This window comes from Thalassophryne amazonica, chromosome 2, assembly GCF_902500255.1.
Source record: "Thalassophryne amazonica chromosome 2, fThaAma1.1, whole genome shotgun sequence".
NCBI classification, from domain to species: domain Eukaryota; kingdom Metazoa; phylum Chordata; class Actinopteri; order Batrachoidiformes; family Batrachoididae; genus Thalassophryne; species Thalassophryne amazonica.
Window position 1 is genome coordinate 102,597,132 of NC_047104.1, and position 23,324 is coordinate 102,620,455.

The window sequence follows — 23,324 nt, forward strand, 5'->3', positions numbered from 1 at the left end:
GAAGTGTCTGCGCTACATGTCCTCCCTGCTTTTCTAGTAACAAATGTTTAAAGTGCCTGTGCTTATTTTTCTTGGACTTGGCCAGCTTTGTGATGGCGTCTTGTGCATGTTCCCACTCAGCTAGTCCTAATGCTTGTCCGTAAAAACAAGGCCACGGTGTTGTGATGGAATGCAAATGCACAATTTTCTCATTCACATAAAATCTACTTTGATAGTTCTGGTGGCCAAGTCTGATTGTTCTTTCCTCTCTGAAACAATACAGTGGAAAGAACATGTCTGAGCAGGAAAGCGAAACATCTGCACCAGCCAAGACTTCAGCCAAATTAGAGGAGATCAGAGCTGAGATCAGAGCCGAGATCAAGGCAAAGATCGAGGAGGAGGCATACAATAAAGGGTGAGACCTTCTTTCCTCCATGTCATCTGCCCACAATGAAAAACACCATAAAAACACTGAAATAACATTTGTGTAATAAATAATTTCTTAGCAGAAACAATTGCAGCGATGAGGAATTATACTTTAATTATGTATTTGACAGAGTCGCAGAAATACCGATTGGTTGGAATGCATAATGCAAAAAAACAAAAAACAAAAAAACAAAAAGCAGTGACCGTATATATTGGTTTGACAATCAACTGTTTGAAAACAACTGACCATGAGTGCTGTCATTTTTGTGGGAAAACAATACTTATTGACATTGTCTTTGAATGTACTGTTGTGCAAGACCACTAGACCATCACCTCCTTAGGGGAGGTAATGGTCTAGTGGTTAAGCGTTGGGCTTGAAACCAGAGAAACCTCGGTTCAAATCCCAGCTTGACCAGAAAATCACTAAGGGCCCTTGGGCAAGGTCCTTAATCCCCTAGTTGCTCCCGGTGTGTACTGGGCGCCTTGCATGGCAGCATCCTGAGATTGGGGTGAATGTGAGGAATTCACCCCTAGCCTTAACTAACTAACAAGCTGACACCATGGCAGACAAAAAGAGCTAAATATTCAATAAATCCTTTTCCACACTCTATACAGTACACATTCAGTTTGGATTTATCTCTTGTGTTTGTGTGTTTTTTGTTTCCTCTGCTGTGCACCTGACAGTACCTGCATGACCTGCAAGTCTCAGTGAAAGGAGTTAATTATCCAGTGTTGTCATTTTTCTGCTGATTTAGATGTGCACCGCCCGTGTCTATCACTGACAGCACAATAATGGAAAAATGTTCGTGCACGAACATGCGCGCACAAGATAAAAACACAACGAGCCCGCACTGTATAGAGAGTGTAGAAAAGGATTAATTGAATATTTAGCTCATTTTGTCTGACATGGTTACAGTTTTTCAGTTAGTTAATGCTATCGGTTGTCGTCATAACAATAATCGGGTTGTAATTACTTCAGCAGCTGTTTAGTGTCATGTGCAAGTCCAACACATTCGATGTGGCGCGTCATGGCACATGCTTTCAGTGATAGCCAAATAAACAACTTAGATCAAAGTACATGTAACACCTCAGCCAGTGGTATACTTTAAATATGTATTTATTGTCTCACAGATATCATCCTGTTCACTGTCATGTTCACTATGTAACAAAGCCCAGTTTGGCTGCTTTGAGTGACCACTGAGCTGAGCTCAGAGCAATGGTTGGTCAGAGGCTGCTAGCTGCGAATGCTACTGTGAAAGAGTCTTTTTTGAGCATTTTCCTTTTTATTTTTTATTTTTTTTTTACAATTATCTGTAATAATGTGGCATGTTGTGTGGCTGATTCTCCAAACAGATCATCTATGACCTGTTTGTGCCAGTATTTGCATCGAGTGAAAGTATTGTGTGGTGTAATGTTGGATGCTAACAGCATTAGCATTTTTAGCAGATATCTGTAGCTTTATGACGTTAAGTCATTAATCCACGATTACTGAGGAAATAAACAGGTCATAATTTTTAATGCCCACACCAAAGCAAAACTGTTGAGAACCACCACTCAGCCCCCGAAAGTATTATTTAAAAAACACCAAAACTGAAGTTAGCATGTTAGTTGACTTTGTTGGTAAGATGGTAATAGTGTTTGCACTGTTAGCAGCTATCTGTGGTTTTAGTACAAGTTGTTAATCCACGATTACTGAAAAAATAATTGTCGTAATTTGTAATGCGCACATCAAAGCAAAACCATTATGAGACCCACATTCAGAGGTTAATATGTTAACTGAGCTTTTGATAATCTGTAAAAGGGGTAATGTTTGGCCTTAATGTGTCCTGCCTAGGGATGGGTATCGTTAAGATTTTAACAGTACTGCTATTCTTAGCAATACTGCTTTTCAATCTGGTTCGTTAAAGGTATTTTTATTGGTATATTTGGGAGAAAAAAATCTAATTAAGAATAGAATTAACAATGGTTTATTTCTATAGACTTTTTTTAACAATGTGTTTGACTTTTTCTTTCAATGTGAAAAGTACAGACTATCCTGTCACATTATACATTTCAAAAGTAAGGAAAAAAAAAGAAAAACACATTCTTGTGCTTATTGCATGGAACCTGAACAAAACATGCAAAAAAGCAACAACAAAAAAACAATACATAAAAAAAATGAGGAAAACCTTCCCAGTTATACATTCTGTTCACAAACTGTCATGAATCCAGGAAATCTTATACGCACCTAGGTTTACAGTGATACATTACTCATTCATTTTCATTGCCTATTGGTATATTTAAATTATCCACAAAGTTTTTAAATGGTCCAAAGATTTTTTTTTAAAAAAAAAGCAACAGCTTCCCTTTTTTAAAACAACTTATTCTTTCCAGAGGAAACACTGCTAGCATTTGTTTTACCCAATGTGCCAGCTTGGGCCTGTTATTTTTTCCAGTATAGAGCAATTGATCTTTTTGCTTGTAAGAAACATTTTGATTAACATTTGCCCAATCTTCGTGAATTTGCTTTTTTCAGAATAAATGCCTAAAATAAAGGATCTTTTGGAATGTCTTTTTGGATTATAGTCTCTGCGGCTCTTTTGACCTCATCCCAAAAAAGTCCAACCTCAGGACATTGCCACACACAATGGAACAAAGTTCCTTTAGCATTGTTACATTTTGCACCCGCATCAGGTATGTTTGGATTAAACTTGTTCAATTTTTGTGGTGTCACATAGGTTCTCATGAGCCACTTATATTGGAGGAATCTAAACTGAGTACTGACAAATTGTTGGTTCAAACATGCTCTTTTTTCAGTGCATGTTTGAAATAAACAGAATAATGTCGTCTGCATAAAGTGCAATTTTGTGTTCAGTATTGTAAAGACTTATTCCACCTGTTTCAGTATTTTTCCTTATAGCAATTGCCACAGGTTCTATTGCTAAGGTAAACAATAGAGGCAAGAGAGGGCAGCCCTGACGACATCCTCTTTTTATTATAATTGATTGCAAAAATGTTTTTGTTTGTAATTATTTTTGCTGTTGAGTTTAAGTACAATAATTGAACCCATTTTAAGAATCTGTTCCCATATCCAAACTTTTTCATGACATTAAAAAGATAAGGCCATTCAACTTCATCAAACGCCTTCTCAGCATCCAGAGATAAGAGAGCTTTGCCTGTTTCCTCTAGACCTTCAATAATATTAAGGATGCACCTAACATTGTGGAAACCCTGCCGTCCAAGTATGAATCCATTTTTATCTCTGTGTATTACATAAGGTAATGTTTCTTGAAGTCACCTTGCCAAGACTTTACAAAGAATTTTTAAATCAGCATTCAATGGGCTTATTGGTCTCATATTTCCACAAGAGTCACTTGGCTTTCCAGGTTTTGGCAATAATGTTATTAATGCAGCAGTCATTGATGTTGGTAGACTCCCACACTGAAATGCTTCTAAAAACATATCCACAAGAGGTTTAAGTAATTTAGATTTATATTTTTTGTAAAGGTCTATCTGGAGTCCATCAGGACCTGGTGTCTTGCCTGCAATCATGCCACCGCTTCCAAAAGTTCCTCAAACTTATTTGGTACTTGTGGAATTTCCAAACTGTCTAGAAATGCATTTTGAGTACTTGGATCATTTGGTATTTGACAGTCATACACGTTTTCAGAAAAGTTCTTAAATTCACTGTTTATATAACTGGATCAGTTACTATGTCTCCATTACTTCTTCTAATTGAAGTGATTGCTTTTCTTGTTTCCAAGTGTTTGATTTGCCATGCTAATAATTTTCCAGATTTTTCACTCTGTTCATAAAACATTTGATTTAGCCTAATGATATCAGCGGCTGCCCTGTCTACAGCCATTTTGTTATATTCTGCTTTTAAAATTAGTCATTCTTTTTCTACACTGTTTGAGTAATTATTAATAACAAGATTCTGAACAGTTTTTATTTTTGCCTCTAATTGTAATCTTCTTTTGTGGAAATCGCTTGTTTTCCATGAGGTATAGCTTATTATACCTCCACACAGAACAGCCTTAAAGGCGTCCCACCTAATTGCAGCAGTTGTTTCAGTTCAGAATAACAAGAATATGCCTTTTCATCAGGTTTAAAATACCTCCATACATCAATAAGGTTCAGTTCTCTAATGAAATGTTTAATAGTTGCCCTACTTTTATTTATGTGTTTGGTCAACTCCTGTGGAACGCTCCACAACTGGGTCTAGAGTGCAATGTTATATGGCTGGGGGGGCCTGGCTGCCGGTTTGTTTGTCTTTTTGTTTTCCTCCCAGGTGGCGTGCATTTGGGACTGAGTGGCTGTGTTGCTGAGGCTGTTAGGACCTCACCCTGATCACCTGCGACTCGTCAGGACTCACAGCTGAGGTGCATCTGGATGGATTGGAGCATGTTGGCATTTAAGACTGGAGTGCACAGTGTGTATTTGCCAGAGACTCGACCTTGTGACCAGACGGGTGAGATCGTCGTCTCGGGAGCCATCTCATCAGCAGCGGATGCTGAGAAACGTCCAGGTTTGATGCACAGTCTGTGAAAGAGGAGGGGGTGAGGTCTCACGCTCGTCAGCACACTTCCTGAGGTACGTTAGATTTTGTGACTAACAGTTATACAGTCAGTAAATGTGGTGTCCCTCACACCTTATTGTATTGAGCTGTTTGTTAGTCATGTATCAGCTTCCACTGCGGTGGAGTTTTGTGAACTGGATGTTCCATGCCTGCAGGTTGGAAGCTGATCAGCAATCAAGCCAGGAAGTGTTTGCTGTTTGTACACCTTTAAGTGTTCTGTGTGTAGAGTGTGGACTCACATAATGGTTCCTTCTTTCACAGACTCGGTTGTTGCGGCCACCTGGGGGGTGTCGGCGGGGTCCTTGGGTCCGAAACAGCTTCTGGCTCCGGACCGTTAGCGCTGCTGGGAGCGCACCACGCCAGACCGCACCTTTCTGTATTATCACTGTTATGTATTAAATTCAGTTAGCCTTTGTACCGTGCTCTGCTTATTTCATACTGGGTCCTTCAAACGCTGGTCGGTTCTCCGAGCTGCGTCCGACACATAACATGCAATTCCAGTCCACTGCTATTATATATGAGACTGGAAGTGAAGAAAGTGCACAATGGTAAGGCGACAGATACAGCTGTTTAAACCACTAGAGAGCTGCGTGTCGTCAGAGCGAGCTGCAAAAACTTTGTACGAGTTTTCAGAGGTGGTGTTTGTAGTTGCCATCTGCCACGCCGGTGTTTGCCAAGCCGGACAGGGGGAATACCACCTCAACCGGCAACTTAGCCCCGCGACTGGACAGCAACAACGTCCGAGGCCCGCCCAACGTGGTGAATTCACTGAGGCCGCGCGCTGCATCATTAAAGCCGCGCGTCACGAGTGTCGCTTCCCCGAGGCCTCGTGCAGCCATCGCGGATCCATCAGCGCGGAAACACCGAGGCCGCGCGGCACCACCGCAGTGCAGATCCATCCCGGTGACAAACAACGCAGGCTGTTAACATCGGCGATCGTCAAGCTGCCCATAAGCCGATCATGGGGCCTAAGAAGGTTCTGACAGCAGAGGAAGGTGACGATATTAAAAAATCTCTGGACTTTCTATCAGAGGAGATTTCTGTTGTGAAGCAACAACAGAAATCAATCATGGATCTGGTGAAGGCATTACGGCTCCAGAACGCCGCGAAAGACCGGCATCTGGTGCAGCTGGAAAATAGAGTGGCTGAATTGTAGCAGTACACCAGAATTAACGACGTCATCATCACAGGTCTTCACGTCAAACCACGGTCCTACACACGGGCGGTAACAGATGAGAGCGGAGGGGATCCCAGTGAACAGGAGGTCAGCTCTGTGGAAAAACAGGTTGTTGATTTCCTCCTATCTAAAGGTATAGAAATGGATTTAAATAACATTGAAGCATGCCACCCTCTGCCCCGGAGAAATGACGGTGATAAATGAACCGTCATCATGAGATTCATCAACAGAAAACACAAAACAGCACTGTTAAAACAAGGAAGAAAACTGAAAGGGACAAACGTATTCATCAATGAACATCTCACCAAACGGAATGCCGACATCGCCAGGAAAGCACGCTTCTTAAAGAAACAGGGAAAAATCCAGCACACATGGACTTCAAACTGTAAAATATTCATCAAACTGAATGGATCACCAGAACAAGCAAAGGTTGTGGCAATAAGGAACATCGAGGAGCTGGACAAATATGAACAATAGGTATGAGGACTCAAACACATCACAGCACCATGATGCAGACTGGAGCAACCCACTCATCCACATCATCTACACCCGGAGACAAGAGAGACATAATGACTAAGGATAATGATCCGTTTATTTCTGCCCAGGAGCTCTGTCTAGATACATTTAATTATAATAACTCTGCTAACCACCCCTTCGAATCTGAAAATGATCCTGATACCTTTTTCAGTGAGAATATTGTGAGACAGTGCAAATATTTTACAGAAGAACAATTCAAAAATTATAAAATCAATGATGAAGATTTTTCAATTATACATTTCAACAGCAGAAGTCTTTCTCGTAATCTGTCCACTATTAATGATTGTTTGAAAACATCCAAAAAACGTTTTTCAGTTATTGCAATTTCAGAAACATGGTTAAATGAGGATAATAAAGATCTGGTATATCTTGATGGTTATGAATTGTTCCTGGTTAATAGGCAGATGAGAAGGGGCGGAGGCGTTTCATTGTTTGTAAGGTCAGATTATAACTGTAAACTCGTTAACAACATGTCATTTACAGTGGACAACATCATGGAATGTGTTACCATAGAAATTACATCTATAAACTCCAAAAACATAGTTGTTATGTTGGGAAAGTGTAGGAACACGGACCCACAACAGGGGGCGCAAATGAACGGACAATGGAGTAAGCCAAAATAACAACGCTTTACTGTTGTGAATGTGCACAACGAATACAACCAATTACAGAAATGGACAACAGTCAATTCACAAAAGTGTCGTGTGGGCAGGCTCGAAGATAGGAGACGCCTCTCCAAGGTAAGACCGGAACCACACGGCTTCCTCCGCCACAGGACCCCGGGAATACTGGAGCCGCCAAGTCCCGAACTCCCAGGTGGCCACTGCCTCCGCGTGTCGGACCTGGTACTGCTGGCGAGGAACAAAGAACAGTTAGATGGGGGCGCGTTTGCACCCAGAACTCCGAACGGCAGGAAAGGTACCTCCACCTCTCGTTGGAACAGTAATCCAATAAACTAGCTCAGTCAAACAATATGTACTCTGTTTGCTTCGATATGTTACCTCTCCGGTAGAAACGATATCTCGGCGATGAGGTGGAGATGCCGTCCTGCTGATATACCCCACTGATGATTGCCGTCAGCTGTCTCAGGTGATGGGTGACAGCTGTTACCGAGGCTGCTCCTGTGGGGCGGCGGCGCCCTCTGGTGCCTGGAGCCCGCACTCCAGGCAGGGCTCCCTCTGGTGGTGGTGGGCCAGCAGTACCTCCTCTTCAGCGGCCCACACAACATGTTAGTTGCATTTACAGAGCTCCTGGGACAAATATTGACACCTTTGAAGACATTATCTTAGGAATGTACAACAAAATCAACAGAAATAAGCATTTATTTGTCTGTGGAGATTTCAATATAGATTTTTTAAACCCTCACAATCATCCACAAATTACCTCATTTATAAACACCTTGTACTGTTTAGGACTGTTTCCAACCATCATTCATCCTAGCAGAATAACTATGGATACAACAACTCTCATTGACAATATTTTAACTAACGTTATATCCGGTAATCTTAGTGGGGGACTACTGGTCAGTGATATCAGTGATCACTTGCCAGTTTTCTCAGTCTTTGCATTGGAGGGTTGTTGTATGTATCGAAGCAATATCAAATTCATGAGTAGAAAAGTAACACCTGAAACAATTGATAATTTAAGGGAGGATTTATCAAGTCAGAATTGGTCAGATGTTTTTGTTGATGATGTTGACAGGTCATATGATGCTTTCATTTCCATTTTTTCCAGTTTGTATAATAAACACTGTCCATTTGTTGACAAAATATATAGAAATCAATATAGCAACAAACCATGGATAACTAAGGGGCTTCAGAGGGCATGTAAAAAGAAAAACGTACTATATAAACAATTCATAAAACTACGAACTAAGGAAGCTGAAAGTAAGTATAAAACATATAAGAATAAGTTAATCAATATCATGAGACTCAGTAAAAAAATATATTATAATGAGTTACTTATCAAAAATAGAAATAACATCAAAAACACATGGAACATATTAAATGAAATAGTAAAAAAGAATAGAGTAACTAGAGATTATCCTTCATTTTTTCAGAGTAACAACTACATCACGATTGATAATGACGAGTCTATTGCTGAACACTTTAATGAATACTTCGTTAATGTGGGTAAAAATCTTGCCAGTAAAACTGACTCATCAACTAATAACTTCTGGGTAAATAATTCAACGTTTAACAAATCTGTTTCAATGTTCATTGGTGGTACTCATGAAAGGGAAATACTTGATCTGGTTCATGGTTCAAAAAGTAAGAAATCGACTGATTTTAATAATTTGGATATGGCTTTATTAAAAAAAAGTTATTGATTGTATAGTAAAACTGTTCAATTATATTTGCAATATGTCACTAAGTACTGGTAAATTTCCTTCTCAAATGAAAATAGCCAAAGTAATTCCTCTGTTTAAAACTGGTGACAAACACACATTTTCTAATTATAGACCTATATCACTCCTGCCACAATTTTCCAAAATTTTGGAAAAAATATTTGCTAAAAGATTATATGATTATTTACTGAAGCATAACATCATTTGTGAAGAACAATATGGATTCAGAAGGTCTCGAACTACATCACATGCTTTGATGGACTTTGTGGAAAGTATAGCAACTGCAATTGACAATAAACAATACACAATAGGTGTTTTTTTTTTATTTACAGAAAGCGTTTGACACAATTAACCATGGAATACTATTAATTAAACTGCAGAAATATGGAATCAGAGGTCTGGCATATGAATGGATAGCTAGTTATTTACAAGGCAGATTTCAGTATGTTCAATTCAATAATACAAATTCTGAACTCAGGGATGTCACATGTAGGGTGCCGCAGGGCTCAGTGCTGGGTCCTTTGTTGTTTATAATCTATATAAATGATATAAGTTGGGTGTGGAGTTCACTGAGATGTGTCCTTTTTCGGATGATACAACTGTGTTCTGTAGCGGTGAAAATCTTGAACAGCTTCTGGACATAGTGGAGAAAGAACTGGAAAAATTTAAGGTTTGGTTTGACGCTAATAAGTTGTCACTCAACCTTGGGAAAACTAAATGTATTATATTTGGAAATAAACAGGCACCCAAATGTAAAAATTTAACTATAAACAATAAGGAAATTGAGTTAGTAACAGAGAATAAATTTTTAGGTGTTATAATTGATAATAAACTTAGCTGGAAACCACATATAAATTATGTGAAATCAAAATTGTCAAAAACTATAGCCATTTTGTATAAAGCCAAAGACCTACTGCCGCAAGAAGGGTTACTTACTTTATATCATTCTCTGATGGTACCATATATGACATATTGTGTTGAGTCATGGGGAAACACTTACAAATCAAATACCAATCCAATATTCCTTTTGCAAAAACGAGCCATACAAATCATCTGCAATAAACAATATTGTGAACCAACTCATTCTCTATTTGTGTCTTTAAATTTATTAAAATTCATAGATTTGGTCGATTACATTACAATTCAAACTTTATTTCGAGCGAAAAACCAAGCCTTACCGAGACATGTCCAGAGTCTGTTCCGATTGAGGGAATCCAGATATAGTTTAAGAGGTTGTGCAATTTTTATGAAACCACCAGTAAGAACAAATGTAAAGGGTTTTTGTGTGTCTGTGGTTGGGGTGAGGAAATGGAACAAATGTTCAACAGAGGTTAGAATGAGTAGTACCTTAGTAAGATTTAAGAAACTACTCAAAAAGAACATTATGTCTAAGTATCATAAAGAAGCAAATATAATTTGATTTATATGGAATGTTCAATTTATAAGTGGGACTTATTGTATATTTGAATGTGTGGGTATGTATATGCGTATGTAGATATATAGATATGGGTAGGTGTATATGTATATAAGTGACTGTGTATATGTATATATATTTATGTTTGTAAAGTATATACGTATGTATATAGGTATATATGGCACAGCCCAAGCAGAGGGTCACCCCCAAGAGCCTGGTCTGCTTGAGGTTTCTTCCTTATAGGGAGTTTTTCCTCACCACAGTTGCCTAGTGCTTGCTCTGGGGGTTGGTAAGGTTAGTCCTTACTGGCGTAAAGTGCCTTGATTTGACTTTCTTGTGATCTGGTACTATATAAATATAATTATAAGTGAATAGTATATTGATGTGTATGTCTGTGTGTCGACATGTAGTAGTGAATTTGTATTTATGTAAATATGACTGATTAGAATTGTTGGACTTGTACTAGCAGGGGTGGGTGCTAATAAGCTTTGCTTCAGCCCACACCCTTTCAGACTCACTAGTTTTGTCTGTGTTTGTTTGTGGAATTGTTCATTTTTTTCTATTTGAATATTTTGTGTGCCGAATAAAAAAACTTTGTCACTTTGTCACTTTGAAAGAGTAAAAAAATAAAAAATAAATAAAAAATCAGTAAAGAAACTGGAATCGTCCACATTCGGACCGTAAACATTCACAAGGTTCAATCTAGTTGCAAGTAATGAGCCTTGGATAATTAAATACCTGCCAGATTTATCTTTGAGTATGGAAACTTGAAAGGGGATTGAGCTATGAATAAGGGTCATGACTCCCCTTGCCTGTGAATTAAATGAGGCTGCATACATAGCTCCTTGCCATCTTCTACTTATTTTTATATGGTCTTCATCAACTGTATGCGTCTCCTGTAAAAATATAATTTTTGAACCTGAATCCCTAAGTTTATTCATAACTTGTTTTTTTTTTTCTGTAAACCTCTGCAATTCCAGGACATACATTTAAGATTTACCTTTTGTGCCATTTAAAAAGAAAAATAACTTCAGCTGGCTATTGATCTGAGTAATGTTGACTTCCTCTAACCTTTAGGGATACATTCAAAATCAATCCTCTCGGTTTAACAATACACAGAAAAGTAAAGTCCAAGCTCTCCTGCTCCGAATCAGATATTAAAAAAAAAAAAAAACCTGTTTAGCAAGTCAATGTGCACATTCTCATGGTGAACACAATATCACGAAGATAATAAACATAATTAAACTAAGCAAGGCTAAGAGAACATAATATTAAAATAAAAAATAAAAAGTAATAATGAAGAATTAAATAAAATAAAAATTAAGGGAAATAGGGAAGAAGAAAAAAGAATGTATATTTTAATAATAACAATAGGAATTGCAAGCCATTTGAAACTCCAGTCCCACCTGTGGTGGAGAGGATATAATATTGTACAACGTTATTGACCTGTTTACCTTATTGGAGAGAAAAGAAAGAAAGAGATAAAAAAAAAAAAAAAAACAATTTCTGGAATTTGCATCAAGTCATGACGCAGATTTGTTTAACTCAAATTAACGTAAAATAGCACGACTGTTTAGCTCATTTTTTTTAACTTTACAATAAAAACTATTGTTGATCTGAATCATCTCTCTTCTTTGACCTTGTATATGAACTCCTCCACCTCCGCGGGTTTATCAAATGTCAGAGTCTTGTCTTTGTACGTTACCAACATTGTAGCAGGCGATCTTATTCTGTGTCTCAGTCCCAGCTCCCAAAGTTGTTTACGCACCATGTCGTATTGCTTCCGCTGTTTGTGCACCTCTGTAGCCAAGTCATAGTGAAGCTGAACGCGAACATTCTTGTACAGAATATTTTTCTTCTGCTTTGCGGCATTAATCACAGCCGTCTTCTGTTTCATGATTAGTGTTTTGTTGTTTCTTCCGATGCTCTCCGTATACCATTCAATTTGCCTGTAACCTCAGACCGGAGATCACCCACCACCTTCAGAATCTCTTCCTTCACAAGCATGAGTTCGCTGTTACCATGTACCCCAGAGGTTTCAGTGAGCATTTCAGCCATCTCTGTGCTAGCCTCATTGTTAACGCTCTTGCTAGCTTCGTCTATGGAGCTAACAGTGCTCGGTCTCTGCTCCAAACATCTTCCAAAGTCAGAAAGTTTCGTTTGCCTACCCAGTTTTGCTTTATCCTTGCTATTTTTCGTAGATCCTGGCATTTTCTCTCCTTAAAACAGTATTGTTTGTGCTCCTAAATATCAAGTCCACGGTCCAAAACAGGTTTATTGTACAGAAAATATCGAAGCTTGGATTAGCGTGGCTATCCAAGGCGGCCATTACAGGAAGTTACTTCTATAGACATTTAACAAATGATGAAGTGCAAGCACACTTTAGAGACTTTAATTCTCTCCGCCATCATTGGCTCTCTATGTGTGAGAAGGCTGTCAGCTGACAGACTCCAAGAGAGATAGACAGACAGACAAATAGTAATAATCTTGCCCCAGAGGCCATTTAATACCTGGTGTTGGTACCCATCCCGGGTCATCCACGATCTCACCCAAGCTCCGCCTCGATACCCATATACTGTATGTTTGGATCTACAGACACAGAGTCACAAATACACACGTTCCAGGGGTGGGCAATCATGTGCCATGAAGGGCTGAGACACTGCAGGATTTCCTTGCCACCCATCACCTCAGTAGGTAATTTCATGAATGATCAGGTGTTTATGTTCAGGGGAGAAGCTCATCAGCAAACCCACCTGCTGAAGTGATGGGTTGCAAGGAATACCTGCAGTGTCTCAGCCCTCATTGCCCGCCCCGCGTTAGGCGCTTTATATTACAGGATTACATGACATCAGTACTGTGAGTCATTTTTTTACAGTGTGTTCTTAGATTTTTAGATACAAACTAAATGTGAGTATTTCTTATCCAGCCTCCAAGATGGACTAAAGCAGTGCAAAGCAATCCAGGAAGAGAAGAATGAAGAGGGGGCTAATGCAGACATATCTGTGGAATCCAAAAATATGGACGAAGAGAGTGGAAAGAAGAGGATTAGCAGGTACATTGAATCTATCTATCTATCTATCTATGCTGACAAGGGTGGAGGGAGTACTTTGAGTAGCTGATGAATCAAGAAAATGAGCTGGAATGAATGTTGGATGATGTGGAGAAAGTGAATCAGTGAATGCAACAGATTAGGGCCCGGTCCCACTGGGGAGGGGATTAATTGCACATGAATTGAGTATACAAAGTACGGGCATTCGTTGTCATCCACAACAAAAATGGCCAAAAATGACAAATGAATTATGGATAGATTAATAATGTATAGCGAATATATAATGAACAATCACGGTTGTATAACGCATGTAGTGAGGAAATGGATCTGATGCATTGCGATTATCATGGCAGTATTTCGGGTGTATTATGAATGCATCGCGCACGTGTTGTGCGTGCACGGCATCTGCATTGCGGTCATAAAAGAAGCGCACTCGGGCCGTCGGCATCACTATTCACACCAACAATACAGCCTCTGGAGCAATTGCTGGACTTGGACAAGTTGACTGGAGTAAACAAGCAGTGAACAGGGCGAGTGGTGACGTCAGCGGATCACATCAGAGCGCAGCTTGTCTGAACGATTATAACAAGAAGTTAAATCTGTTATAAACATAGGAATAAATACTGTAACAGCTGCAGACAAGAAGGTAAAATACGCAGCTGTTTTATCAAGACTTGACAATGTAAACAAGTCAAATAATTACCTTTTTAGATGGCTCAAAATGCTTTCTGCAGCTTTCTCTGATTAGAGCCATTTTCAACAGCCAATTTGCAGAATAAAATGATTAATCCACCACGAAATACTGTAATGATTTTATATATGCAGCATCCAACTCAGAGCGGGTGGTAGCCGGTAGAACAAAGAACGGCGTCCAGCTGTGAACACAGCACATCTGATTTGCATCCGCAGCAAATCAGATGCAAAGCAGACATAATAAAAACGCTTTATCCATGGCCAGTCTGTATGCAGTCGCTACAACTTATTTTAGTTTGTGATGTGGACATGATGGGCATGCAAAATATCTGTTTTACACACTGTCCCAGTCCGCTCTCAAGCCGCAAATCCCTGTCAGTTGCGGATATCAGCAGATGACAGCGAATATACAGTGCATAGATTGAGTATGTATTGCATATGTAAGGCGGATGTCATCCACAGCCAAAATTTTGTGCAGCTCAAAAATCCTGGCAACGGAAAAACATGCCTCTGCGGATAATTGCGGATGTGTGCTGGTGTCGGCCGACGCATACAAGCATGTTTCACGCATATTGCGGATGTTAAGCGAATATGAGCCAATTTTGTGCGCAATCCATACGCAAATCCTCCTAAACGCCAGTGGGACAGGGCCCTTAGTAAGAAGGACATGAAGACCCCTATGAAGCAGTTAAGTGGAAAGGCAGTTGGTCTTGATGATATACCAGCAGAGGCTTGGAGAGGTTTAGGAAAGATGGTGGTGTTTTTCCCTGTGATAGGATTGATGGAGTCTGTCAGGCCCTGAGACGACAGTCCTACAAAATTTTCATCAGTAACTCAAATTCAGCTCTGACATTTTAAGCTCCCATAGACAGGTATAGGTGATTACCAGTGAACCCTCCTTTTTTTTGTTCTAACATGCACATTAGAATAAGGGCAGACAGGTTTAGGCTTGTGAAGTCTCATTGCTTGTCCTGGTGGTTACTACTGCTTGTTAATTAGATAGGCATCCTCTCACTTTCCAAGAGAGGGGATGCCTCAGGAGTGGAGGAGTGTACTTGTATTGATTTTTAAGAATAAGGGTGATGTGCAGAACTGTAACAACTAAAGGGTCACATGCCTAGTGCTAGTACATGTTCAGGCCCTGCACCGACTGATGATGGATTACAAGTACAGACACCAAACACATAAAGATCAACTCTGTCCTGTGTGCTGTCATTTTTTTCTGCAGGAGGTTGGAGAAGGTCCTGGCTCTCCTTAACCAGAATTGTCCTGAGATTTCCTGGAGCAGTCGACTTCTCAGGATCACTTTGACCTTGTTGCTGGTGATTTTTGTTCTTGTTAGCATTTATACATACTTCAGTGACTACAGCAGCCATGAGGACACGTAGGCAGAAAAATGCTTTGTCCAAAGAAAGGAGAAGATATTTGAACAACCAAAGAAGAGTCCAGTTGTTCTGATATTTTACCAGTGGACTCAAGGATTCACAAGGATTCACATGAATACACGATCGTAACCGTAGAAGATCAAGGACGGTTCATGGATACAAATGCTTTTTTTTCAGTCTGTTTTGATTTATTTTTGTTTTGTTCTTGGGTTGTTGTTTTTTATTTTCTTTCTTTCTTTCTTTGTTGAAAGTTGAAAAGTTGACAGATTTCTTGTTACATTGAGAAGAAAAGATAATTTATGTTTAGGGACCAATTACATAGTGTGATGATATTAGCATATATTTAAGTTGTATATTTAATTGTATTGTTATTTTGTGATGCTTTTTAATAATATAACACTTTCCATCAAAAGTCAGAGCAAGCAGAAGTTAAAGTATACTTTGAATTATTTCAGGTCCAATAGAGGGTTTTCAATCACGTGACCGATTTGCTGCAGGACAGGTGCCGTCTCCATTCTGGATTACAAGGAGCCTGGTGCGTGATAGAAAAATGGAGAGAATGTACAGTTATTACGATGCTTTGAATCCTTGAGATGAAGCTAATTATCGTGATAGATGTGTAGCAGCTGGTTCAGTGGATCCGTATCTTATACCAGATAGTGAATTTAGTGGTGATGTAACAAACTGGCTGACAGTGTCACACCGCGATATTGTGAACTAGGAAGCTGCCGACCAGGTCAGCCTCGCCGGCCTCCTGCAGAGCATCACAGCGGAGCTCTGAAAGCGGAGGTCGTCTTGAAGTCCTGAGCGATTTCTCTCACCAGGCGCTAGAAGGGCAGCTTGAGGATCAGCAGCTCGGTGCTCAAGGACCACAATGTAAATAAGCATCCGTATTGGAAGCGTTCTTGTGTTATCCTCTGCAGTATTTTTATGTTTTCTTATATAATTTTCTTGCCAAATAAAATAAAATAAAATTCTGGGAGCGGATTTCTGGTAGCGACGGATCTCTCTCAGCGCCACAGTGCCGTGAGGTTCTTCACACCGACGCTGAAGCTTCTGCAATTATTCACCAAATGCACGTAGCGTATCACAGCGGCCACTGCATCGTAATCCAGAATGGCCACGGGACACAAAATGACGTGACCGATACGTCACATGAAAACCCTCTATAGATAAGAGATTCCCTGATGTTTAAAAAAAAATTATACTTTTAATTCTATTATATATAAACATGTGGTTGATCATTAAATTATGAGCACATTGTAACATAGTTATGTGCAATAGTTTCCATTTTATGATTTGTGCTTGTGCCATTTTGGATTGGGTTTTTGCAGCACTGAAACGTGTTATGTAAACTCTATTGATGGCACTTCTTATTTTTATTTTTTATTTATTTATTTGTTGCCACACATCCAGGTACCTGTGCTGGTTGTGGATTTTATGCTGTTCCACTTCACCTTTAATAAAGGTGCCTGAAAATAGCTGACATTTTTTATTAATTATGTATATTATAGGTTGCGCAAAATGTTTTCTCACAACATATACGAGGGCTGTCAATAAAGTAACGGTCCTTTTTATTTTTTTCAAAAACTATATGGATTTCATTCATATGTTTTTACGTCAGACATGCTTGAACCCTCGTGCGCATGCGTGAGTTTTTCCACGCCTGTCGGTGACGTCATTCGCCTGTGAGCACTCCTTGTGGGAGGAGTCGTCCAGCCCCTCGTCGGAATTCCTTTGTCTGAGAAGTTGCTGAGACTGGCGCTTTGTTTGATCAAAATTTTTTCTAAACCTGTGAGACACATCGAAGTGGACACGGTTCGAAAAATTAAGCTGGTTTTCAGTGAAAATTTTAACGGCTGATGAGAGATTTTGAGGCGATTCTGTCGCTTTAAGGACTTCCCACGGTGCGAGACGTCGCGCTGCGCTCTCAGCCGCCGTCGTCAGCCTGTTCAAGCTGAAAACCTCCACATTTCAGGCTCTATTGATCCAGGATATCGTGAGAGAACAGAGAAGTTTCAGAAGAAGTCGGTTTCAGCATTTTATCCAGATATTCCACTGTTAAAGGAGATTTTTTTTAATGAAAGACGTGCGGACGGGTCCGCTCCGCCACAGGAAAAACACCTCTGTTGAAAGCCTTAAGGACAAGTTGGAACATGTCCTGCTGTTAAACAATTTCTCATATACTCACTCCACTGAAAGCCATCAAAAGCCGCCTGGATTTTACAAATGGTTATCAACACGGAGGTGTTTTTCCTGTGCCGCCGCACCGCGTCGGTTGCGTCCCGACGCGCGGACCCGTCCGCACATCTTTCATTAAAAAAATCTCCTTTAACAGTGGAATATCCGGATAAAATGCTGAAACCGACTTCTTCTGAAACTTCTCTGTTCTCTCACGACGTCCTGGATCAATAGAGCCTGAAATGTGGAGGTTTTCAGCTTGAACAGGCTGACGACGGCGCCTGAGAGCGCTGAGCGACGTCCACCGTGGGAAGTCCTTAAAGCGACAGAATCACCTCAAAATCTCTCATCAGCCGTTAAAATTTTCACTGAAAACCAGCTTAATTTTTCGAACCGTGTCCACTTCGATGTGTCTCACAGGTTTAGAAAAAATTTTGATCAAACAACGCGCCAGTCTCTCAGCAACTTCTCAGACAAAGGAATTCCGACGAGGGGCTGGATGACTCCTCCCACAAGGAGTGCTCACAGGCGAATGACGTCACCTATAGGCGTGGAAAAACTCACGCATGCGCACGAGGGTTCAAGCATGTCTGACGTAAAAACATATGAATGAAATCCATATAGTTTTTGAAAAAAATAAAAAGGGCCGTTGCTTTATTGACAGACCTCGTACAGTTACATTCCGTAACTGACATCAGTTGAAGGCAGTGGTGGGCACAGCTAACCAAAAAGTTAGCTTCTATAACCGCTAATCAGCTAACTGAAAAGTTATCTTTTATAACGCTAAACCGTTAAACCACCAAAAAAATTATCGGAAGCTATCGCTAACCGATAACTTTCAGTATTGTCTCCGGTACACTCTCAGCTATTAACAAGCTGATTTTGAGTTTAAACACCGCCAACACTTCGATCACAAACCCAAACACAGCCAATGAGTTAGCACTTCTGTCTTTGTGCGCCCTGCTCACTGCTGTAGGGAAGCGTCATTTACCTTGACAGCATACAGTGGTCCAGCTGTGAGGCAGATGTCTTGAAAAGGAAAGCAGGTTTGACTTATGGTTTTGATTTATAAATCAAATTTATCCAGATAGAATAACAGCTCAGTCTCAGGTTTTTTTTTCATCCTCCCTTCACAAAATGATTCAAATTTTCGTGATGGGGTTTTTTAACTCACTATTACTAACCCTACTCCTACCCCCAACCCTAACCTTAACCATAACCTTACCCTACTCCTTCCCCTAGCCCTAACCATAACCAGCCCTGACCTCCCCTCCCCCGCTGCACTTTTAATTACGTGCAGCAATCACGGAATTAATTAGAATGAATTTGTGCTGTCATGACGAAAATTGTGCACTTTTTGTGACAATATGATGAACCAATAGATTAATGTGTATTTTGTGCTGCTGAATCATGACAATCCGTGAGACTGGCTTGTAGAATAACTACATTAATGTCAACTCTGTCATTTGTACAAAGTGAAAATATAACACATATCATTTAATTTTAAAATAATGCACTAATTCCGAGGTTTTGACCATTTAGTACACACAGATGTGGAGCAGCGGGGGAGCTACGCTAGGCTGCTCTTCCTGGACTTCAGCTCTGCCTTTAACACCATTATCCCGTGCAGGCTGGTGAGCAAACTGAGGAACCTGGGTCTCCCCGACAGCACCTGTTTTTGGATTATGGACTTCCTGACGGACCGCTCCCAGAGGGTGAGAGTAGGCCACCACTTGTCCTCATCACTGAGAACCAGCACCGGCTCTCCTCAGGGCTGTGTGCTAAGCCCCCTGCTCTACACCCTCTGCACCCATAACTGCATCCCCACCCACCCGAGCAACACCATCATTAAGTTTGCGGACGACACCACAGTGGTGGGGCTCATCTCAGAAGGAGATGAGACTGCCTACAGGGTGGAGGTGGAGCGTCTGTCTGTCTGGTGTACGGATAATAATCTTACCCTGAACACCTCCAAGTCAAAGGAGCTTATCGTTGACTTTAGGAAGTGTAAACCAGACATTCAGCCCATCACCATCAATGGGGATAGGGTGGAGATGGTACAAGACTTCAGGTTCCTGGGCACCTACATCAGTGAGGATCTGACGTGGACTATTATCTCCACAGCGATCCTGAAGAAGGCGCAGCAGAGACTCTACTTCCTGAGGACTCTCAGGAAGAATAATTTGAGATCTGAGCTTCTGCTGTCCTTCTATCACTGCTCTGTGGAGTCTGCACTGCAGTAGAGAGGAAGCAGCTTCAGCGGGTCATTAACACCACCCAGAGACTGATTGGCTGCACTCTCCCATCTCTGGAGGAGATTCACCATACCCGCTGTCTCAGGGGAGCCCGCAGCATTGTCAGGGACTCCTCACACCCCGGTCACTATCTATTTGAACTCTTACCTTCTGGGAGGCGTTTTAGAACAATAATGAGTAAAACAAACAGATTGAAAAACAGCTTCTTTCCAAGAGCTGTTGTTGCCCTGAACGCCTCAACCCTACTGTAATAGTCTTTTTATAACTTAACATTTTTTATGTCTTTTTATAACTTTTATATGCATTATGCATTATTTGTTGCACTGTTTTTCTCAGAGCTGCTTTTGAATTTCGTTGAGCCCTTGAGGAACAATGACAAATAAAGAATTCTGATTCTGATTCAGATGCCCAAAGGGATTATGGGTAAACTGAGCCTCCTCTCACACTGATTGGTTGACTCATTCATTCTATGTAAAAACCAACACAAGTTAATGTATCGTGTGTTGGTGTGTATAAATAAATGTGCTTTTGTAAAATATGTAATTTTTTCATCTGTAAAAAAGGCATTTGCAAAACTGAAAAGTCTGTTATATTATGATTTGAAAACAGTGTGATATAACCGGCTGCCAGTAGATGGCAGTGTCCTATGCATTTTGACCCACCTACTGGAGGCATTGGGAAACAGCTCCGTTTACCCATAATCCCTTTGGGCATCTGTGTGTGCTAAATGTTCAAAACTTTAGAATTAGTGCATTATTTTAAAATTAAAAGATATGCATTATATTTTCACTTTGTACAAATGACAGAGTTGGCACTAATGTAGTTATTCTATCTGGATTAATTTGATTTAAAAATCAAAACCATAAGTCAAACCTGCTTTCCTTTTCAAGATGTCTGCCTCATGGCTGTATCACTGTATGCTGTCAAGGAAAATGACTTTTGTTTTTGTGGCAGCATGGCAGCCAGGTTCTTTCTGCTGAGGTAGAGTTGAGTTCAGCTCCTCTCAGCTTCCTTGCTGCTGCAAAATGTTTTTCACTGTTACTATGTAAAGAAACGTTAGCAGTCTAAAAGTTATTGGAACTAAATTTATCGGAAGCTAATTGGTCCGCTGATGGTTTTTGAAGTTATCTGAAAAGATAATCTGCTAAATTAGCTTCACTAATTAGCGGATTAGCGGACCTGTGCACACCACTGGTTGAAGGGCTGTATTGTGGAAAACTCTTTGCCTCTACCTTTAACAGTTGAATATGTATGTGGTTTTGAGTTTAAAATTCTCAAATTCAATTCAGTTTATTTATACATTCATGACTTAAGTCTAAGGACTATACATAAGTAAGGTCTAGACCTTACCCACTTCATGAGCGACCACACTGCTGACAGTAACAGGAAGAATCTCCTTCAGCATTTTTTGATTAAAAGAAGAAACCTTAAGCAGACTAGACTCAGTATGGCCATCTGCTATGGCCATACTAAGAAATAAAAATGCAATGCAAGATTGACAAAAATGTTGCAGTTTATCAACCACACAGTCCAGTCTTCTCAATGACAGGATAACCTAAAAGACAACAATAGGGTGTAGATCAGAACTTCCAAGAATTAGAGATTAGAAATGCACTGCGTTAAGTCAGCGAATGTACTGATGCCAGACCAGTCAGTGAGAAAAGAGATCTCCACACAGGTTACTCAAACCAGGAACCAAATTTCCCCATGATCCAGCAATATATAAGTTCCTGTGTTCAAAAGTTTCAATGTAGACCACATACATACACTGACTAATTTTCCAACCACTTGTGAATGGGTTAACCATGAGTTCATCTCATAAGTATTCGTATTTATGTATGTATTCAATATTTAGATTCAATGTCATATTCAGCCCGTCCCCAGCTGTTAACACTCACATTCATCAATAGCTGTTATGCAACAAAGCCAAAGGTAAAGCATTTCTGAAGTTCCAATAAGGCTCCAGTGTACACCCACAGGGTCCAACATGTCCCATGTGGGACATCAGCACCATCCAGCAAGAGAGCAACAGTCATGGTCACACCATCACTATCAGCCTGGAGCTCACATAAACAACAGAATAAAAATGAATAACCAATCCACCTTAATGTCAGTAGGTAGTGTGGTGGCCAAGTGGTCAGTGCAATTGCTTCTGAAACAAAAGGTTCCTGTTTCAAGATCGCCTGTGCCCGTTCATCATGTAATGTGGCGCTGAGTTAGGCATGGCATCAAGCATAGCACATGCAAAATCAACATGCAGATCCATACTGGATCATAACAATAATTACAACATACATAAAATAAATAAACACCAGAAAGAGTAAAAACAAATATCCTGTTCATTCATTCATTTTCTATGCCTGTACTACAATCAAAGGTCACCGGGAGGGAGGATGTTTGGCTGGAGCCTATGCGTGAGGCGGGGTACACTCTGGACAGGATGTCTGTCACAGGGCCACATATAGATGAGCAAACACATTAACACACACGCACACCTACGGCCAATTTAGAGTCAAATATCCAGTTAATATACAATAAGAGATCAAGATTTTTTTTAAGTTTGGGAGGCACAGTTTTAAAAGTGATTAAAAGAAAAATGAAAAACATACATGTACATTGACCAAGTGTGGGGGTTTTTTTTTCTCCATTTTTGTTTTTATTTATTGAAATCCCCCATTGTGATCAACTCTGACAGTTTCTTTCAGCTCCTTCTGTAAGTTATTCCAAGAGAAGGGAGCAATATCAGCACAGGTCATGAGGATTTAGGTTGCAAACCATGTATAAACACAGGCATGAAGGTATCAAACCAAGGAGAGATTTATAGACAAAGGTCATCCAATGACTAAATCTAAAAACATACGGAGCAGGCAAAGCAGCATCAGCATACAAAGCACAGTGGTGTCCATGATTTCGAAGACTGATAATGAAACATGGAGCACAATGGTACACAGTATCCAACATCTATAGACACTCATCAGATGCACTCATAAGAGTTCACCACAGAAACCAACAAAGGAAGAAATGTTGCAGCGATCAAGTGTTTCCTTGCATTCAAGGAAGAACAGGATTTGGTTCTAAAGAAGAAACCCGATTTAACTTTCAACTTTGAGACAAGATTTTCAATATGCAAATGGAATGACAAGTTCTGATCGAGTATGATTCTAAATGTGACCATTTCAAGATTGGCCCCCTGAACCATTGAGATCTTGAGAACAATGGGTGTTGTTTTTTGTTTTTTTTTTGTTTTGTTTTTTTTTGCAATACAAATAGATGAGGTAAGCAAATGAGGAATAACAAGTAAAAATAATACATGCGAAGTGCCG

General features: G+C 40.1%; 1 protein-coding gene across 3 annotated transcripts in view; it reads left to right on the forward strand.

Annotated features, from left to right (window-relative positions):
• mrvi1 (murine retrovirus integration site 1 homolog) overlaps positions 1-15,618 on the forward strand; it is a 63,843-nt gene extending 48,225 nt beyond the window's left edge. For all 3 annotated transcript variants that reach the window (XM_034190821.1, XM_034190826.1, XM_034190834.1), the window contains exons 19-21: positions 263-394; positions 13,365-13,490; positions 15,409-15,618. In XM_034190821.1, the coding sequence (XP_034046712.1) occupies positions 263-394; positions 13,365-13,490; positions 15,409-15,568 (418 nt within the window). In that variant the 3' untranslated portion in view covers positions 15,569-15,618. The remainder of the gene's footprint in view (positions 1-262; positions 395-13,364; positions 13,491-15,408) is intronic.
• The last annotated feature ends 7,706 nt before the right edge of the window (positions 15,619-23,324 follow it).